This window comes from Buteo buteo, chromosome 7 (assembly GCF_964188355.1).
Source record: "Buteo buteo chromosome 7, bButBut1.hap1.1, whole genome shotgun sequence".
NCBI lineage: Eukaryota > Metazoa > Chordata > Aves > Accipitriformes > Accipitridae > Buteo > Buteo buteo.
In genome coordinates, this window is record NC_134177.1 from 13020395 (window position 1) to 13039173 (window position 18779).

Sequence of the window (18779 nt, forward strand, 5' to 3'; positions counted from 1 at the left end):
ACGGTGGGCTGAGATGAGTTGTTGTTCACCCTTACTCCCTGCTGGTGAAGCTGTTATCCAGTCTTGAGTCTTCCAGTTGAAGTGGGATGTTGGAGAGCTGGAGAGGGTTCAGAGGGGCAGTCAAGGACCTAGAGCACATGGCCTACAAGTAGAGGCTGAGGGAGCTTTGTGTCCTGTCTCTGATGGAGAGGAGGCAAAAGAGTGATTCGACGGCAGCCTATGACTACTGCCAGGGACATTACGAAGATGACAGAGCCGAATGCTTCTGTCCGGATGGCAAAATAAAATGCCATGGACAAGCATAGTGGATCGGGAGATTCAGCTGGGGAGTTGAAAAAACATTTTCATTGGGAAAATAGTGCAACACTTGAACAAGTCACCAGGTAGCAGGGGTTTCTCCATTTTGGAGGTTTTCAAGGACAAAGCTGCAGCAAGCCTTATCTGGTGTTGGTGGTAGTCCAGTCTCCTGCTAAAAGCAGGACTCGGTAACCTGCAGAGATCCTCTTTCTTTCTTGACAATACTGTAGGCTTTCTGCTTCTTAAAGGAGGAAGCAGTTAAATCTTTATTTTTCCTTTGTGCTGCAAAAAAGGAGACTAGAATACATTGGGGTGCTCATGTCTTGATCATGTCAAATCACCTGTTCTTGTGAAACTCAGAGAAATGTAGTCTTTTTTCTGACTGTTTATACAAAGGGGTCCGTGTATTTCCTTCCCTACAGTTTCCATGCACTCAAATATCTTGCTTCCATTAGCAAACTCTCCACAGCATCAGTTCCCAGCCATCTGGCAGCAATCACTCTTCTATGTGTTAGGATATAGGATTTTCCATAGGAAAAGGGCTATTTCCCCTGATTATTTGCAAGGTGCCATGGGCTGAGCTGCCAAAAATGAGGCACAGGTTGGTACAGTGCTCAAGAAGGAGGAGAAATCATCCAGGGATTTGTCATACTCAAGGCTGTGACTTCCAGGACAGCTTGGGATCTGGGGGAGGAAAAGTTAAGTGGATCAGGTGGGAGGAAAAGAATCAGGGTTTAAAGATTTTGATCCTGGCCATTAATTGATTTAATTGCTTGCTTTTTAGGCATCACAGTTTCAAAGTGTGGGTCATACTGCCAGCCCCTTGAGGTGTCACAAAAAAGTAATAGTGGCATTGGCCCCGCGCTCGCATCCTTCTTGAGTGGGGCCCATGCTGTGCCCATATTCTGGGCTGCAGCTCCTTTTTCCATTCACAGAAATCCTCTCAATGGCTTGGGGTTCAGACTGCTGATAGCAGATACATTTTTTTTCCAAGGATGGTGGCAGCTGACTCTTCCTGCAATCACAGCTATTTTAGAAGAGAAGCATAGTGCAGGGAACCCGTCATAAATAAAAGTCGCACCTACACCCATACTAGCCTTGCTGGGTAGGACCTCAAGCTCTGCCCTGTTTCCTTCTTCACTCTGTATCAGTTTCCCACTAAGCTCAGATCCCTGCTGTTTCTCCCCATGCTGAGACATATATACACAGCGCTCTGCAAAGCTAATACAATTATCTATGTGTCAATACGCTGCCATGGTCCCATTTGGTCCCACTGGGGTCTTGTTGATATCTCACTGCTGAGCTGAATGTTAGTTCTGCACGGTTCCTTCTTGTTTACAGCCAGCATCAGCATCCAAACAGCCTGGGCTTGCTCAATAAGCTTTAACCTTGCCTTCTCTTGTTGTCCTGATTTCTCTTATGTGGGACTCTCTTGATAGGCCTGATTTCCAGTATGTCTCCATTGGTTGAGAAGTCCAGTCCCTTAACCTTTTATTTGATGGATAAGGACTATGTTGCTTGGCAGTGCCCTGCTGAAGTAGGATGCCAAGTACTGAGCTGTGCTACAGGGAAGACAATGAATATGGGCACAGAGGGAATAAAGGCAGCTTTTTCTTTTGGCAGAGGGATTTTGAAAATAAATTGTGTGCAGGAAAACAGTATTTGTGTAAGGGAGCTCGTGGTCTGGGACTCCCAAAATAACCTTTCTCCATTATTCTGCCTGTTCTTTTGCTGTCCCTATTAATATATTTCCTCTCTCATTTTATACACAAAATTCTGAAACATCTATCTCAAGCTTTTCTTTGTTGTGCAGCAGCACCTTCACAAACTTGTAGATTAAGTTATCAGGAAGAGAAGCTTTAAGAATTGGAAGAAATTGTCTGGCTTGGAGTTACCTCCTGGCTCAGCTCTGAAGGTTCAACCACAAACTTTGCTGTATTTGAGTAAGCATTTTGGGCTGGCCACCAGGTCTACCTCCTCCATTGCAATTGCCCTGGGGTTTGTTGTGACCACAAGTAGCTGAGGCCTTGGATTAATGTTTTATCCAATATGATTATGTTTGGAGGATTGTCTCATACCACAGAAGTCAAGAATCAGCCTGCTCTCTGGTGAAATTGTAAAGTGGTCATTAGAGTTGTATTAGAATAGATAGATCTATCTATCTCCAGGGAGCCAGTACTATCTCTTTGTTTCAATGCACATGGGCCAGTCAAGTTCAATTTATCTGGATTTTAAAGCCTACTTTGTCATCAAACACCAGGATGTGACATGGCTGTAAAAGGAAGATCTCATTCATCAGCTTTTATGTGTGTGTTTTGCAGCAGCAGTCAAATTCAAATAGCCTGCATCTAATCCCAAAACTACTAATAGAATTATATTGGGAAAGAAAAGTTTTATGTTTAGTTTGCCCTTCTATCTTTTCCACCGTTGAAGCAGATACAAGAGAAATGAGCTAAGAAGGAAACTTAAGAAAAACTAAGTTTTTGGTTGATACCAAAATTGTCCCAGCAGCAGGGTTTTGGTGTAAGAATGAATGTGATATTGGGTTGGTACCAGATGAACTATATTCATGGTGACGTTAACCTGTGCTAAGCATCTTTGTAGCAGAGAGACCATTCTTTACCATTATGTCTTTACAATTTCCACAATGGACTTGGTGTCTTCCTGTTGTGTCTGAGTAATACTGTAGAAGTTGTAGTGACTTCAGTACATAAAACGAAAGTCACATCCCAAACTGGTGTGGATCTGCTGGCAAAGAAACCCAAAGTGTGGTTGCAGCTACCATAGGAAAAAAGAAAGTTATTTTCCAAGTATTGGTTATTTAGTTAAAAGAATGGGTACCTGCTGTGTTCATTTGCGGACGGTTGCAACTAGAGAATAAGGAATATAATGTTGCATTGCCAGTAGGTGATATTGCTGCCATATCTTAAGTGGGATACAGCTATATCGCTGCAAACCCATTTGAGTGCAGATGAAGTCACAGCTGGAAGTCTGGGGTTTTAGAGTCAAAGAATAATTGATTTTGGAAGGGATCTCTGGAGGTCATCTGGGCCAACCCCTTGCTCAAAGCAGGGTGAACTTTGAATTTAAATCAGGTATTCTGGAGGATCCCATGGAAATTTTATTGAAGCTGTTAAAGTCAGAGTGAGAAGATACTAGATTATATGCTTCGAGGAATAATTCAGCACAAGCAGTGCTCTAACTAGGCTTCTTTCTCCTTTAATTCCTGTGATTATGTTAGTGATGTCCCACAGCAGGAAATTGGTGAATGCTTTCAGCCCTGCTTAACTGAAGAAGTGACTTTGATTTTTATTTATTTATTTATTTTTTTATTTAGAGGGGATTAAGCTGAGGATACAAACCCCTGCCTTGTCTAGGCATTTGGAAGAAACTTTGGATGTGGGGGAAGAGGGAGAGTTAAACTTGCACCAGCTGACACCTGCCGCGAAAGACTAAAGCAAAGCATCAAGAAATATCCATAAACAGTGTAAAATGGGTGCAAGCAAAGAAACCTGATCTCGGGGAGAGATGTGCTACAAGGAATCGGAGTCCATGTGCATCAAGTTTGCATATGGTCAAGAAGGCAGTCACTGGAGGTGACAACATGTTCCGTTCTTCTTCATCACATCTCAGAGGCACTTGGTGGCTCAGTTGACTCCTGTTAGCTCTCCACTGCTCACCAGTGATGAGGGTCACATCAGCCCCATGCACAGGATTCCCAGTGCTCAGAGTTGTTCCTGTGGCTTTGTGTTTCTCCTGGTTGCTGATGTGACGTTTGAGGAGCACTAAGGGCCAGAGTCAATTTGCTGCTGGGAGGGTCTGAGGGAGGAACTGCTTTGGACTGATTAGTATTACAGGACTTAAATTTGGTGAGATGCTGTGCAGTTCGGCAATGATTAAGGGAGTTCAAAAGGAATCCCAGTTCCCCAAATCACATAATTTCCCATATGATGTAAAACTGATGAGGATAAGTAGTACCACATGGGAAAGACGTCCCAGGAGAGCTTGGGCTGAGTTTGTGAGTACCTATGGCACTTCTTATGTTTGGTTAAAGACCTCTAATGAGACCAGAATTTTGACATTATATCCTCTTTTGGAGGCCACAAGAAACAGGAAAGTTTCATGGCTAGAGACCATTGGCCATAAACGGAGAAATAAATTCATTTAGCATTTAAAGGGGAACAGTGCCAAGAGAAACAAGCAGCTTTGGGAGTTTGTAAAGAGCAAATCTCTCTGGTCAGCTTCAATTACTGCTTTTGGCTAATTAGCGGAGTGGAGGTGATGAGGACAAAGCAAAGAACTGTATTGTAACAGGGCATTTGGATTTGTACTTTTGGGAATTCCAGGCAAAAAACCGAAGACAAATAAACTTAGAGTAAAAACATCCAGCCTTGTAGGTTGTACCTCTAACTGAAAGGGGTAATGTGTGGCATGATTTTGCATCATGAAGGGTGTCCCCTTGGTTCAGTGCTAGAGCTGATCTTTAAAACTCAGTTGGAAGGTGGAGTCGAAAGTTTTCTCTTTGAGTTCTTTTACATGGACGAAGAAAAGGGAGAGTGGGGGTAATGCGGTCTGCCTTTCTACACATGGCTCTTGTAAGCCCTTAGACACAAACTTGGGTTGTCCAGGGAGGGGGATATCTTGATCATGTTCCTGAATAGTATCAGGGAGAAGCTGCAATAGGGCTTCCAGTTGCATCTACTGTCAGAAAACAAGATCCTGGTTCCCTGTATCTGGTCAGTCCCTTGGCCTTAGGAGTGATGGTTAACTGTGCATGGCTGATACTAAGACGGAACATTATGGACCTACATCAAGGCAGTGGATTTAGGAAGGAGTGGGATGGAAGACAGAGCAGACTGTCTGGAAGCACAGACTGTTGTTGCTCATTTTTTGTTAAACACTGTTGCTACCCACTAGGAAGCATTAGCTTAATTAACTCGGGGACAAATTCTTCTGTCTTGGCAAAGTCCATCAACATCCAAGGAGTATTTGGTCCATGTTAAAAATATGAAAATGAAATAAAGATTTATTTGGGTACAGTCTAATCACAGAAAAGCCAGCCTGTCTCAGAGATGAATGTACTATCAATTTCAAGAGCAGACAAATTGATACTGTACCCTTCCATTGCTTATCTGATGTGAGGCTGAATTGACTTGGAACCCTCTTTGTTTTACCTTTGCTTCTCAAAGGTGAATGGCATCCTGTAATTGAAAGCAAAAACAAGCACTTATGCCCACACTTTAAAGGAAAAAAAAAAAAAAAGAAAAAAAAGGAACAAAAAACCTTGTCAGGCTTTTATTACTGCCTGGTATTATCTTCTGTTGATATTCCTGGTCTGACATTTTTAGATAATGCGGTCTCATCTTGGAACTCGTGGATCCCAGTTCCTCTGCTGCGGTGTATTCTTTCATGGTTAGAATTTTCTGAACTTACGGCATTAAGATCATCCTAATGATAGAACCAGAGCACACTGTTTTCCTTATTTATGCAGTGTGATTTCACTCTTTGCTTTTAATGTTATTTATCATGGTTAGTCCAGTCTTATCCTCTGCCTCCAAAAGTAGGTGATGACTAATGCTTCCAAGGAAGGAAGTATAACAGAACCTCGGGCAGCCACAGCTGATTTCAGTCTGGTTTTTGTCTTTGATATTATTCATCATTTTACCCCTTCCATTTTAAGTTACCATTCTTAAAAAATGATCTTATGCAAGCATCCACCGTTTCTTAAAAGCTAGCTGAAAAGTTGAAGATAGTTCATAGTAAATATACATGAATGAATCAGGAGAAGTCTGCTCTTTACAGTGAGTTTAATTGATACTTAATTTAAATGTTCAGATTTGATTTAACCAATGACCTGGCTGTGTTCTGAAAGGATCTGTGTAAAGAAGAGAGAGAGAGGTCTGTAGTGCAGATGACAGGGAGTGTAATAAAATCCAATGGTTGGAAGCAGAGCTAGATAAATTTCAAGGCAGACATAAAAGAGAAGCTTTAATTATGGTGCTTAATTGCTTGCCCAAACAATTTACCTAATGCTGTGGTGGATTCTCCAATACGTGCATTCTTTCAGTTGAGGCTACGTATACTTTTTAACAAATATTCTTTAGCTCAACAAAAGCTTCGTGGAGTGATAGTGTGGGCAGAGTTCAGTATCCTGCACAGTACAGAAGGGCTAGACGAGATGGGCTTTCAAAGTAGTGACATAAGGAAGATTTAGGGGATTTCTGTCTGGGGTGGGGCAGTGAATTTGGGAAAGGGGTGTTGCCAGAGTAAGGAGTCACAGGAAAACCTAGTAGCAGCCGGATCAGGAACGGAGCTGTTGAGTTCCTGGTGACCAAGGAGGATGGCTGTGTGAGTGGCAGGCAGAAATGCAGGAGGCTTCAGCCGAGACAGAGGGAGATGTGGCACTGATGGGGAAGCGAGAGGTTGCTGTCCCTCTGCCAGGGTTCCCAGGGACGTGGGCTCTGATGACAAAGATTGTTCAGCCTGGCTGTGCTAAATGTTGGGTGGCTACATTTATTCAGATTTGCTAGGAAGGGGCTCACTGAATGCAAACCATGCCTGACAAATGATTTGCTTCTAGCAGAAATGTGGGGGCAACTGTAGATTTAACCTACAGTTTAACTTTTCAGTGAGAGCTCTGTGGTCCAGCCAGTGACTTGAGCAGCAGAGGGATCAGGCCCTTTGCATTTGGCATCCAAGGAGCAGCAATAGGTGGCTTGTCCAGCAAAAGGCTGGTGAGACTCACTATTCTCCAATGCGGGGGGGCGGGGGGACGACACTGTTTTTGAAGAACCAAAGTGATCAGGTTGGGTTTGATGGTTTTTCACTCCATCCGCTATTACTCTTGAAGGAGGAGCTTGCTGTATTTACCCTTAGAAATGGGTAATACAGCTATTGTAACAGCTCCGTCCCTGACAGCCAAGGTGAGCAGATCCACTTCACCACATTGTTCTCTGCCAGTGTGCCAGGATGTTTTTTCTGGTCCTGCATCTTGAGTTCGCCCAGGCCATCCGTCTTGATTCTCCTTTCATTGTGTTTTACCTGTTCCTTCGTTCTCTCAAGCCTGCAATATCCAATACAGTTTATTCCTTTTATTGGCTGGGTTTCTCAGTGACTTTAGCCTTCTTGCAACCACTGACTTCTGCAATCCCCCACATCCCACATCTAGTTAGAAGCTTCTGAAAACAAAACTGTTTACTGTAGAACTGGCAGAAATAACATATTTAGAAGGGAACACCTCGAAGACAAAAGTGAAACGTGTTTGCTAGTTCTGTTTGCTGACCAGCCAGAAAAGCACTGCCTTTACCTATTTGGAAGTTCTCATCCAAGTGCAGGAACCACAGTGATGCAGAGGTGGTGGCATACGCAAGAGTAAGGTTAGAGTAAGAGGACTGGTTATAAGCCCAAGTTTCCCTGTGCTGTTTTGATTACTTTGTCCACATCACAAAACGTTCATCTGTTTTGCTCCAAAAAAGCTTCTGATTGAAAACCAGGCAATATTGTAGGGAATGGTGAGGGAGCACTGATGGCTTTGTCTGAATTAGCCAGGGTGCTCCACCACGGAGAAGTCTGCAGAGAGAGGTGGGGGGCTGTGGCCTTCTGTGAGCCACCGTACCTTATATTATGCCTTGCTCTTGGCCTTTTACCGGATAAAAAAATGGGGGGAAAATAACAGCAAACCCAGAAGTTTAGCTTCAGCTGTTAAAAAGAGATTAATTCATTTTCTTTTTTTATGATCTCACAAAGTAGTTAAGCTAAATTTAATTGAGGCTAGGGAGCTGGGGCTGGAACAGACGAGGAAAAGGGAACTTGCTGAAAACATTGTCAAGGCACAGATAGCAAAAACGAATGGCAGCAAATGCATAACAGAAAATGAGAGGGGGAGAAAGAGGAAGAGAAAAGTCTAACGGGGAAACAATTAGAAAATACCACCACTGCCAAAACAAATGCATTAGAGGGTAGCTGAGAGGGAGCTGCGTGCCAGCTTACAGTCAGCAATTGAGTTACAGCAGTGTGGTCTTCACGCTCCCAAACTGTCCATAAGACCAGTCTGCTTTTTAAGCTCATTCACTGAGATGCACATTGTCTTCAGCCGTCCCCAGCACTGTGCAGTCTAGCTACTGAACCAGATATTCTTGGTTTGTGCATCACTCAACCTATCTCTGCCATCAGCTTGGCACCATCAACCTGGCAGACCATGAGAGCTCAGTGGGACCAAGGTGTGTTGCCTGGGAGGTGGTTAAAGAACAACTAGGGAGCTACCAGAACAGGAATGATGATAATCTGGTTGGTACTGGGATTTTTTTTTTTTTTTTTTTTTTTTTGCTTTGAATCAGTATGGAGGTAATGTCCAGGGTCTGAGGGTGCTTCACGCTCTTTCATATGAGATGTCAAGCCAGGGGCTGAAAACCTGTCAGAATAAAACTCCAGGATCCTTTTAGCAATGAGTAAGGTATAGTTGTCTTTGGATGTAATAACTCTGCAGAGTGCAGAGTTGTCCTGTTTAGCTCTTAAGGCTGAGTGCCCTCATTGCTTTCTGCTCTTAAAACCTTGATAGTTGCTTGAGTTTTATTGCTGCGTTTTGCATTTTTTGAAGGATGTGGGAGGAGGCGGCAGCAGTGTAGGTGAATCTTAGTGCTTGAGTGGCAGTTGTTTTCTAGGTCTAGCAGGACTGGTGCTGGCAATGGGAAGTACCAGGCGGTGGGAGCGCGGTTGGCGTGCCCTCCGCCCCCAGCCGTCGCGGCTGGTTTCCTCTCCAGCCCTGTGCGGAGGACCTGCCTTTCACTTCTTGATTTCAGAATGATGCTCTGCACTGTTAATGTAAGGTCGGATAGCAGGCATGTGGCGGGGGAAAGTCACATCCTTGCAGCTCAGCCTTGGATACTTGTCAATCTCCAGGGTGCTACTGCCACGCTCCCATCTGCCTTGTTTCTAGCCAGTCCCAGTGGCTTCCTTTCACTGGTATTGGATGTCTAGTGCAACAGGCTCATCCTGTAGTGATAGGGATCACAAAACTGCTGTGTGCACGCCGAGCAGTCAGACTGCACGGTGAGGAAGAGCCACAAGTGTTGGGAGTGATGTTTGGCACTTGCCAGTTCCAGACCCACACGAGGAGCAATGGAGGTGGAAGATGACCACAAATTGTCTGTCTGCTAGTGTTGGGTCAGACATTGGGACTTAAATAGAAATGACTCCTCAAGTGGGAAACCCGTTACCTGGAGTAAAATTACTGGGCTGGAATAAGCACACGTATATATACATCAGTTTTAGCAGTCATTGCTGTTAGCTGGAAGTACTGTCCCCACACTACCATGTGGAGACCTTACTCCTTCCCACCAGACTGACTCAGCATTGCTAATAGTGAATTGCTAGGACAAGGCTATCCATGCAGGAACCCTGATACCCAAGAGTCTTCATTTGCTTTTTTGATAAAGGACTCAGCTGAATTTGCTCCACCATGGACCTTGTAGTATGCAGATTCTTTGCCAGCCAGGATGAGTTGACAAAATAGCTCTGCTCCCAAGTCCCAACAGCTTAGTCTTGACATTTCTAGTGATGTGTGAGCCCAAATTAGGAGAAAAGGGAAATGAAGTGTGGTTTCTGCTTTGTTTTCTCTAGGTAGACTTAAATATGCTATCAGATATGCCTTCTTCCTGCCTAAATGTTCCATATAATCCTGGGGGCTGGTTGAAGAGCTCAGTGTTGTTTCTTTCTCCGAGAAGCATGTGTGCATGGAATTCTTAGCTGTGAGGCACCAAGAATATGCCTGGGTAGGCTAGGAGTGGACCTGTGGCTGCATTCCTGCATGGTATCAGTGAACTGCATGGGGCTGCACTTCTCAGCTTTGGAAATACTGCCTCACGAGCCATTCAAATAGATGGCTGCATGCATGACCACAAAGCTGTGTCAGAATAGCTGAGAGCTGTAGCACTGTGGACTTTGGTAATAATTTCACTCCAGGGGGGTCTACACCTGCCAGAGGCCATCTTTCGTCCGTGCCCTTTCCTCTTCCCACCCTGAGCTCAGAAAACCGTTCACACCAGCTAATGCAGCCCTTTGCTGCCATGCGCAGCGGAGCTACGGCTCTGGTTTGCATCTCAGCCCTGGCAGATCGCACTTGCTGCTGCAGTTGGACACCACCTCTTTGCAAATCCAACAGCCTCTCTGTTTTGTCCCGTTGTTCCTAGATGGAAGTGCTTTTCTGCAATGGCAGTCTGCTAATGTCTCCCGTGGCCTGGTGCTGTCTCTTGCACTGATCCTTTTCCGTGAACAAAACAAATCTTTCCTGATCGGGTCACAGCTGCCTGCTGGTTTTGGTGGCCTTGAAGAGTCCTAACACCAAAGCACAGCGTGGGGAGAAGTGAGAGGGTGCTCAAGAGCTCAAAAATTAACATTGGTTTTTGTTTGTGTGGAGTCTTCATCTCTTCATTACATCTCAAATCCAGCACTGTAGGACCATTTGATGGAACTGTAGGACCATCACTGCTACCTAGCGAGTGTGGTTTGTGCACGGTGAAAAGCACTTGTTCATTGCAACAAACAGGTTTTTTTATGGGCAACGTCTTCAGCAGTGTCTGAGTCCAGTTCTCAAAAGTGATGTAGGCTTTTAAGAGGCCAAAGCCAAGATTTTCATAAATAAGTAATGATTTGGGCTGCCTCTGTTTTCTGTTACACAAGTTGAGATGTCTAAAAGGAGCCTGGTTGTCAGCGGTTGTGGGATTCTGGCATTTTTTCAAAATTGATATGCTTTTAAAATATCTTAAGCTTGGCATTCAGAAACGGAGTTATCAAGAATGATTAGAAGCTTTTGAAATCCTTTTTCTTAAAAGTTTGAATGAAAATCACTGGGACATGGGGTCCTAAATGACGTGAAAAAGCGCTAAAGGTGTATTTTGGAAATGTGTCTGCCCATCTGACTACACTTGTCCCCAGAGCACCTGCACTGTTGTACGTTAATGTACTCACAAAAGCCTAACAGGGAAAGGGAAATATATCACTACTGTGCTGAATGGATGGTGGGATTGATGGGCTTCTCCAGAGTATCAGCCTGCCTCCACTATGGTTTGGAGAGGAAAACAGCAATGCTTTTTGCAGGCACCAGTGATCAGCTGATCAGTAATTCCGACCTACTGGGGAAAGAACGACTGGTTTGTATCTTAAGTCCTGTACATTAGGACCAATATGTTTAAAGATAAGCATGCACAAGTTAAACATATTACAGGGTTTTGTAGGTTAGATTTTATAAACCAACAAAGTAGTAGGTTTGCAACTGTTACTTCCCCAGCCTAAATTCCTAATGGACGTGTGACTCTTTTTACCTCTACTCTCAGATCTGAACCATGTCCCACCCGTCCTGGCTGCCACCCAAGAGTACCAACGAGCCTGTTGGTCACGTTACTGCAAGGATGGAGACCACGCACACCTTTGGGACTCCCAGCATCTCGGTGTCCACTCAGCAGACGCCAAAGAAGTTTGCGCCTGTCGTTGCCCCCAAGCCAAAGTACAACCCATACAAGCAACCAGGAGGTGATGGTAAGTATTTTTTTTTTTTTTAGGAAGGAACCACAACCGTCTAATGCAGAGGAATTGGCTGCTAACACAGGCTGTTCTTGACTTTCTCTTTGTTGATGAGTTTGTGGGAGCCTCCCTGTTTCAGATCATTCAAATCAAGAAGAATGTGAAGGTATCTCTTACCCTCACTCTGGCTAGCTACCCTCCGGAGAGGTGCAGGGCTGGGGGAGGACACGGGGACAGATCTTTCTTGTTTTTAATTGGAAGCAGATGTCCTATGTCCAAGACTGGTACTTTTCAAGGGGTTTTGCTTGTTTGGTCTCTGCTGGCATGCGTTGATCCAAGGAGCTGGGGCTTGAACAATCCTTTTCAGTATTGGTTCTTTCATCCCAGCACAATGGGAATCCTTTACAAATGTGGGATTGAGCTGTGGGAGAATGGGTATAATTGGGGTGGTAGAGCATAAGTTTGGTAGATCGCATCTAGGATTGCTTCCTGTCCAGCCTGCTGGTTTGATTCAGTTTTATTCTTTTACCTCTACTATGGAACACTTTTGAATATGAAATAATGTAATGATGTAATTCTGAGGATATTTATGTAACCGTTGCAATAGCCTCTGGAGCTGTTACGTCAGTAAAACAAACACCCGCCAATCACCGTGTGTCGGCCTTCCTCTACCTCTTGCTTGCTTGTTCTCCTCCCTTCATGTAGTTGAGCAGCGAGCGTGGGAGTTGGGTTCCTGGCTTGTGGACACATGGAGGAAGGGAATTGCCAGCAGCGGGAGCACACAGCTGGGAAGCACCTCTGGGGTTTGCAATGGGAAACCTGCCAGTTGGAGCACCCAGGATGCCCCTAGCTGGCAGTGGAGAGTGTGTGATGGAACCTTACTGCAGCAGAAACAAGGTGGAAGCCAAGGATTGTAGGTGAGAGTGGTAGCTGTCTAGGCAGAGCAGTGACTTGGCTATTCCTGGTGATTTACTATGGTTAGAAATGCGTGGAAAACTCTTTGCTATCCTCCTCTCCCCCCCCCCCAAGAAAAACTCAGTTGTATTCAAGAAAATTGCCAAACCAGCTTTTGAGTTTCAGTTTTGGATGCTCTACTTTGTTCTATCACCACTTTTCCCTATTTGTGTTGAGTGCAATAAGATAAATGTCATTGGTATCTTTTTTTCCTTTTTCTACTCTATCTTTTGAAAGCATACACATTTTCAGGAAGACTACAGAATAATGGAAAGGAGAAAGAAAAACAAAGTAGCATATTGAATCTCGCACTTGAACGATTTTCTAAAATTAAGGACATTTTGTAGGAAAGTTGGAAAAGTCTGACGAGTGTTTCGTTTTTTTTTCCTCTGCCACTCTAACTTCGGAGAATTCAGAACGAAAAAAGAAAATGTGTTGGAGGGGAAAAGCGAAGTCATATGCACCTGTTCTGTTGCCTTCAGTAACAAAACATTAGCGAGGAAGAGAAAGACATTTGGAATTAAAAAAGTAAAAAATAATCCATTTCTGAAGTGCAATGAAAATGTCACCTTCAAGTGAAGTGGAAATTATGATTTTTCTAATTGTCTTAAAATTTAAAATAATAGTGGAAAAAGACACTTTTTTTCTAGGAAAACTGTTGTTGATCAGCCACTATTTTTTTTGTGAAAAATGTCAGTATGCCTTAATTGTCAGTGCTTTAGTGATGGTAGATCCGGTTATATGTGACTCAGGAACATTATCACCTTCTAAAAAAATCCTTTGTTTCATGGCATTTGGGGAGGGAGGTTTTCCCTAAGAGCAGAGCAGGCGCTGCAGGCTGAGAAGGGGAGACGAAGCACACAAACATTTCCCTTGCCACCCTGATGACCTGGTCCTGCAAGCAGCTGAGCATCGCCAGGTCTCTTAGAAACCGGGAGACATGAGGAGCTCACAGGGGGACTTTTTCGGTGCCAATCCCTTGCCTTGTCTGATGTTGGGCTTTTGGAGATCCCGTTGTTATCTGACAGGCCTGGAGGAGCTAAGGGTTGGCCAAGACCTGGTCAGGGACTGGCTTAGTGATGTGACAGCGTGCCTGCAGCTTAAGCTAATCCACTTTCGGAAGGTGACATGCTGCTGGTTGGTGTCAGCAGCCAGTGCAAAGCCATTAGCCCAGCCATATATAACCCTCAGAACATGAGGCTTCTGGGATCTGGCAGGTGAGAGAGGGACAGTGAGAAAATACTTAGCCCAACGTGCTTCAATCACTTTCTATGGCTCCCTTCTCTCCTCCAGGCTCCCTAGTTGTTTTTTTCAATGACCTGCATTGTTTTTGCAGCAATAATTCAGCCTCGGAGACAGCTCTGTGCCCCACTGGTTCCCTGCTTCAAGGAGTCATTTTGCCTAAATTTGTTCTCTGTTGGTCACAGGTCTTTCCCATCTGGTTAGCTGTGAGTCTGTAGCTGGAGGAGCTGCAGCATCCCCTAGCACCCCTGCGTGTTTTCATTGCTCCTGCCCCGCCAGAGCTGCTTTGCTGGAGGCATATGGGCTTTCCACCCAGCGTGCAGGTAGAATGCAGTGCAGCATCCTTCTGCGGGAGATGAGTGCAAGCAGCGGGCGCTGCGATGGGGCAGAAAGCGGCCACGCACATCACAGCCTGGCACAGCCTCGCCTGCCCCAGCCATGTTACTGGAGTTGGTTCCTTGCTACCAGAGGCTGCAGGGATGGTATCGGGAATCTCTCTGGGAGACCAACAAATTCTGTTCCCGGTAATTTCTTCAGCTTGTTGCTCTTAGCATTCGGGGAAAATGCATCTTCTGGCCTCATGTTTCTTTATTATTATTTTGTAGGCATGTTGCTTGCACGTAGCAAGTCTGCCCAGCTGATCACATTTGTGGTTTTATTTCTTCATCACATTGAAAGTGCAGGGGAAAGATACTGGAGCGACAGGGTGTGGAGCAGGCTCTGTGTGCCCAGGGGGCATCAGCTGTACCCCCCTCTCCCTCCCACCAAGGCATTTCCTTGGTCTCACCTTGACTTTGATTATTCCCCCCCCAACACCTGCACAAAAATCACCCAGAAGGTGCTGATTAAAAGCTACTCAATGGAACTTTAAAAGAAGTTAGAAATGGTTAAATGACTGAAAAAAAGTGAAATCGCAACAGCCAACAGTTTATAAACCAGCAGCATTTTAATGTGACTTGAAGCACTCAAGGCGTGCATGGTTTAGACCAGCTAATTGAGCAATTTTCCTAGCGCTGCCAGCCCCCCTCCTCGTTATTTGCCATGCTGACTCACTGCAACTTGTTTCAAACTAGATTTATCAACTCATCAAAGCAGAGACCATGTCTTGCTGTCACAGGGATCCATTTGGGGGCTCCCAGGTATGACTCCAGTAGTAATAGTAGTAATAATAATCAATAAGACCACAGCTCTCATTAACATCCTGCACAGGTCTCTGCTGTGCAGCTAGCTAAAGAGGTGGGCACAGCTGTGTTTTTTATAGGTCCTAGAAACACTGGACCAGACTTCCACGTGCTGTGGTCTGGTCTGGATTTCTGGAGGATTTAGTGTTAGTGTTCCCCTCTGCGACAGTTTGCGGGGGATTAACCTTGCCTGATCCTGGGAGGCATAGGCACCGCGGTCCCCAGGACGTGCAGGTGCCCAACTTCTTACACAGCTCTGTATTTACCCCATGGAGGGAGGAGAGCTGTTCGAGCTTTGGGAAGATGGTTTTCTACAAGATAAACAAGTGTGCATGGGGCAGAAGTGTAGCTGCTAATGAATTAGGCTGGAAATCAAAAATTAGATGTCCAGACACTTGAGCAGTGGCCCTGAAAGAGTGGAACTGGGGCCAAGGGTGGTCCTTGGGTGGAGCTGGAAGTGTTTGAAGTTTGAGAGCATCTTTCTTCCTCCTGGGAGAAGATGGGTCCTGAGATGGATGAGACATCATCCAGCCATGGGTCTTGACAGTGCACTTATATTTGGCTTCTTTCCCTACGCTCATGTGTTTGGTGCTACCTGCCTCCTCCCTGTGTTCCTCAGCAGACCCTGTCCAACAGTGTGCATAAGGGGTCCTGTCCTCTGTACTCACTGAGCAAAAGAATCTTTTAAGCAAAAGAATGCCATTTGCCAAAGGGACGGTATTAATTTTGTTTCCTTTAAAAGCATTGGATGTCCTATCATTCCAAGTTCTCAAGGTCAGGTTGGATGGGGCTTTGAGCAACCTGATCTATGAAAGATGTCCCTTCCAATGCCAGGGGGGTTGGATTAGATGATCTTTGAAGGTCCCTTCCAACCCAAACCTTTCTGTGATTCTGTGGTTGCCCTCCCTCCTTTCCCTGCTGCTTATTTCTCTCCTGCTTACCAGCTTTTACACTTACATCAGTATTTCAGCATCTTCAACAGGGCTGGGGCCTTGGGGAAACTGCCACACAGATGTTCCCGTCTATGCTGGGCTCAGGAAGATGGAGAGGATTTATAGCTTGCAGATGAAGCAAATTCCCTTTTCTCCTCTTTTCCCTAGTCCCAGAAAAGGGGGCCTCACCCTCCAGGGCGGACTAAAGCGGCATCTGGTGTGGAGTGAGGTTGGTGAAGGTTGATCTACCGGCTTTGTGCACGCTTCTGTGGACCTGGTGGCATCGGCACCAGCCCAAGCTTGCACGCTCTGTGGCACGGGGAGGAGAGCTGGCAGCTGCTCCCACATGAGTGCCGCTGGGGCAGGGCAGTCGGGGTGCGCTCGGATGGCACCACGGGTTGTGAGGCTTCAACAATGTGTAAAAACAATCTGTTGTCAGCCTGAGGCACTCAGAAAAGCCTGATTTGGGGCTCTTCAGGCTGTTGGATGGCTTGAGCACAGTGAGTGGCAAGCTTTGCAGTTTGATGTGCTTTCTAGTTTGGGTCCTTTTGGTTTCAAGCTTGTTTTCATAACTGCAAAAGCTCTTTTCCCCTCACCTTTCCCTATCCCCTTCAAATAAAACTCTGCAGACATGAAGCAGTGCAGGTCCAGGAGGAACCACACTGTGCTGATGCAGGTTGAGCACAGCCGGTGAGCTGCCCAAGCCCAGTTGGGTTGCAAGGTTGGGCTTTCCAGTCCAGCATTCGTGAGCACTGCCACAGCTCCCTGTGGGTTGAATACACCTCCTCTGCCATCATGCATGATCCCTTGAAGGGTGGTTTGATGGTGGCAGGGAAGGGAATAAGTCCCTCCTCACCTACTGGGATGTGCCAGATCATTGCTTGGCACCCAGAAGGTCTCCTGCTCCTGCAAAGATGACTGTCTCTGCTCCCAAGAAACCAATATTCCTCATATTCTTGCAATGTCTTTCATTCATACAAATCCAACAATGAGTGTTTCTCAAGCTGCCTAAGACAGACTGAGATACCAGAGTGCCAGCCCTGGCCAGAAAGGGGTGCGTAGACAGCATCCCTCCCAGGACAGTCGCTTGGTTTACGGGGCTGCACAGCACTTGGATGTGCTTCTCTGTCAACCTCTGAGGCTCTGAGGACATACTTTGCAAAATTAGCCACTTTAGTTTATGCTGCTGGGCCCTTCTAAATTCAGCATTTATTAGTGCTGATGTCTTTTCCTTGTAATTGCCACCCTTGGTGAATATAATACCTGCAGAAACAGTTAATATGGATTTAATAATGGAAACGAAATGAAGGGATAAGAATCAAAGCAAGCTCTTCCCTTCTCCTTCCGTTCCTTGGGTGACTTTCAGATATGGTGAACAAGAAGACTCATGTGAAGGTCTTTGAGGTTTTAATTACTTTAAAAAAAAACAAAAACAAAAACAAAAAAAACCCCATCTCCTTCTATTTCCCTTGGCCAGAGGACAGGGCAAGTGACTTGCAAGACAAGGCACAACAGCAGGACCAGCTCCAGGGCGAGGTTATGTGGTTGACACCAATGTGTATGCTTGAACCCAGCTGATCCAGGTTTCCCAGGGCTTGACTCTCCCTGCCCTCCTCCCCTTCATGCGTGTGGAGGCTCTTGAGCACTGGCAAATTATAGTCTGCTATGTCTGTAGGGGACTGGGAGCGTGAACTATCAGTTTGTTGTTTTGTTTTTGTCTTTTTTTTTTTTAATAGGCAGATATACCTAGTGGGTTTTGTTTACAGCAGCTGCTATCAGTAGCTCTGTCTAATTTTTGAAGCTTGGGTATGGATTTATTGGACTAGACACTCCATGTTTTAGCTATGCCGTTCCCTGCTCTGCAATCTTTGACAGTTCATAGAAGCTAACCAGGTCGAGAGTCTATTCATTACTTGGATGAGAGCCCTGCAAGGATAAATTCAGGCTGACTTGGGAGATTCTGCGGGTTTTTTGTTGTTTTTTTTTGTTTTTTGTTTTTTTTGTTTTTCTGGTTGTCTGTGCTGTGTGCACCATAGCAAGAGGAATCTTCACTAGTGGGAGGGCTGTGTTGGTTAAGAGGCAGTGAGGCGGTATTACCTGCTCCTTGGTGCTTCTCATGATCTTCTGCAGTGCTGTGGTCATCATTGGAAGGAGGCTGGGGTGCAGGAGCAGCAAGCTGTCTCAGCTGCACTCCGGTGGTGGTTTGTGTGCACCTTGTCCAACACTAACATGAGATAATGTGATTTAGTCTTTCATCACGGTGGAAGCAGAGGCTTGCTGTCTTGCACGTGTTGTGAGTTATGCATGTGGACCATTGCTGCAGCCCAGATGAGGCATGGCAATACATTTTTACTTGGTCGGTTTGATGCTGGATTGAGTCCTGTGAGTACCAGAGTTTTTCCAGTGGGATCTGCTGGTCTCTGCCTCCTGCCTTGCTCCTCAGCTCTGCCACCAGCTGAAAAAAATCACCGATGCTCTGGGAGGCAGTGTCTCGGTGATGGGACAAAAAAATAGTCTGAGAAGTGCTCTAATCCTTTTCTGGTCCCATCCCTCTCAGGGTTGAGCTCACAGAGATGAAAAATGTGGTGGGAATAAAGAGGTAACCTCAGTGTTGCAAATCATCCTGACTGAACCTGAGCACAGCCCCCATGTTAGT

At 45.4% G+C, this 18779-nt stretch overlaps 1 protein-coding gene across 5 annotated transcripts in view; it reads left to right on the forward strand.

Moving 5' to 3' along the window:
• LPP (LIM domain containing preferred translocation partner in lipoma) overlaps positions 1-18779 on the forward strand; it is a 353262-nt gene that overhangs the window by 118772 nt on the left and 215711 nt on the right. For all 5 annotated transcript variants that reach the window (XM_075031622.1, XM_075031623.1, XM_075031621.1 and 2 more), the window contains one exon: positions 11628-11829. In XM_075031622.1, the coding sequence (XP_074887723.1) occupies positions 11637-11829 (193 nt within the window). In that variant the 5' untranslated portion in view covers positions 11628-11636. The remainder of the gene's footprint in view (positions 1-11627; positions 11830-18779) is intronic.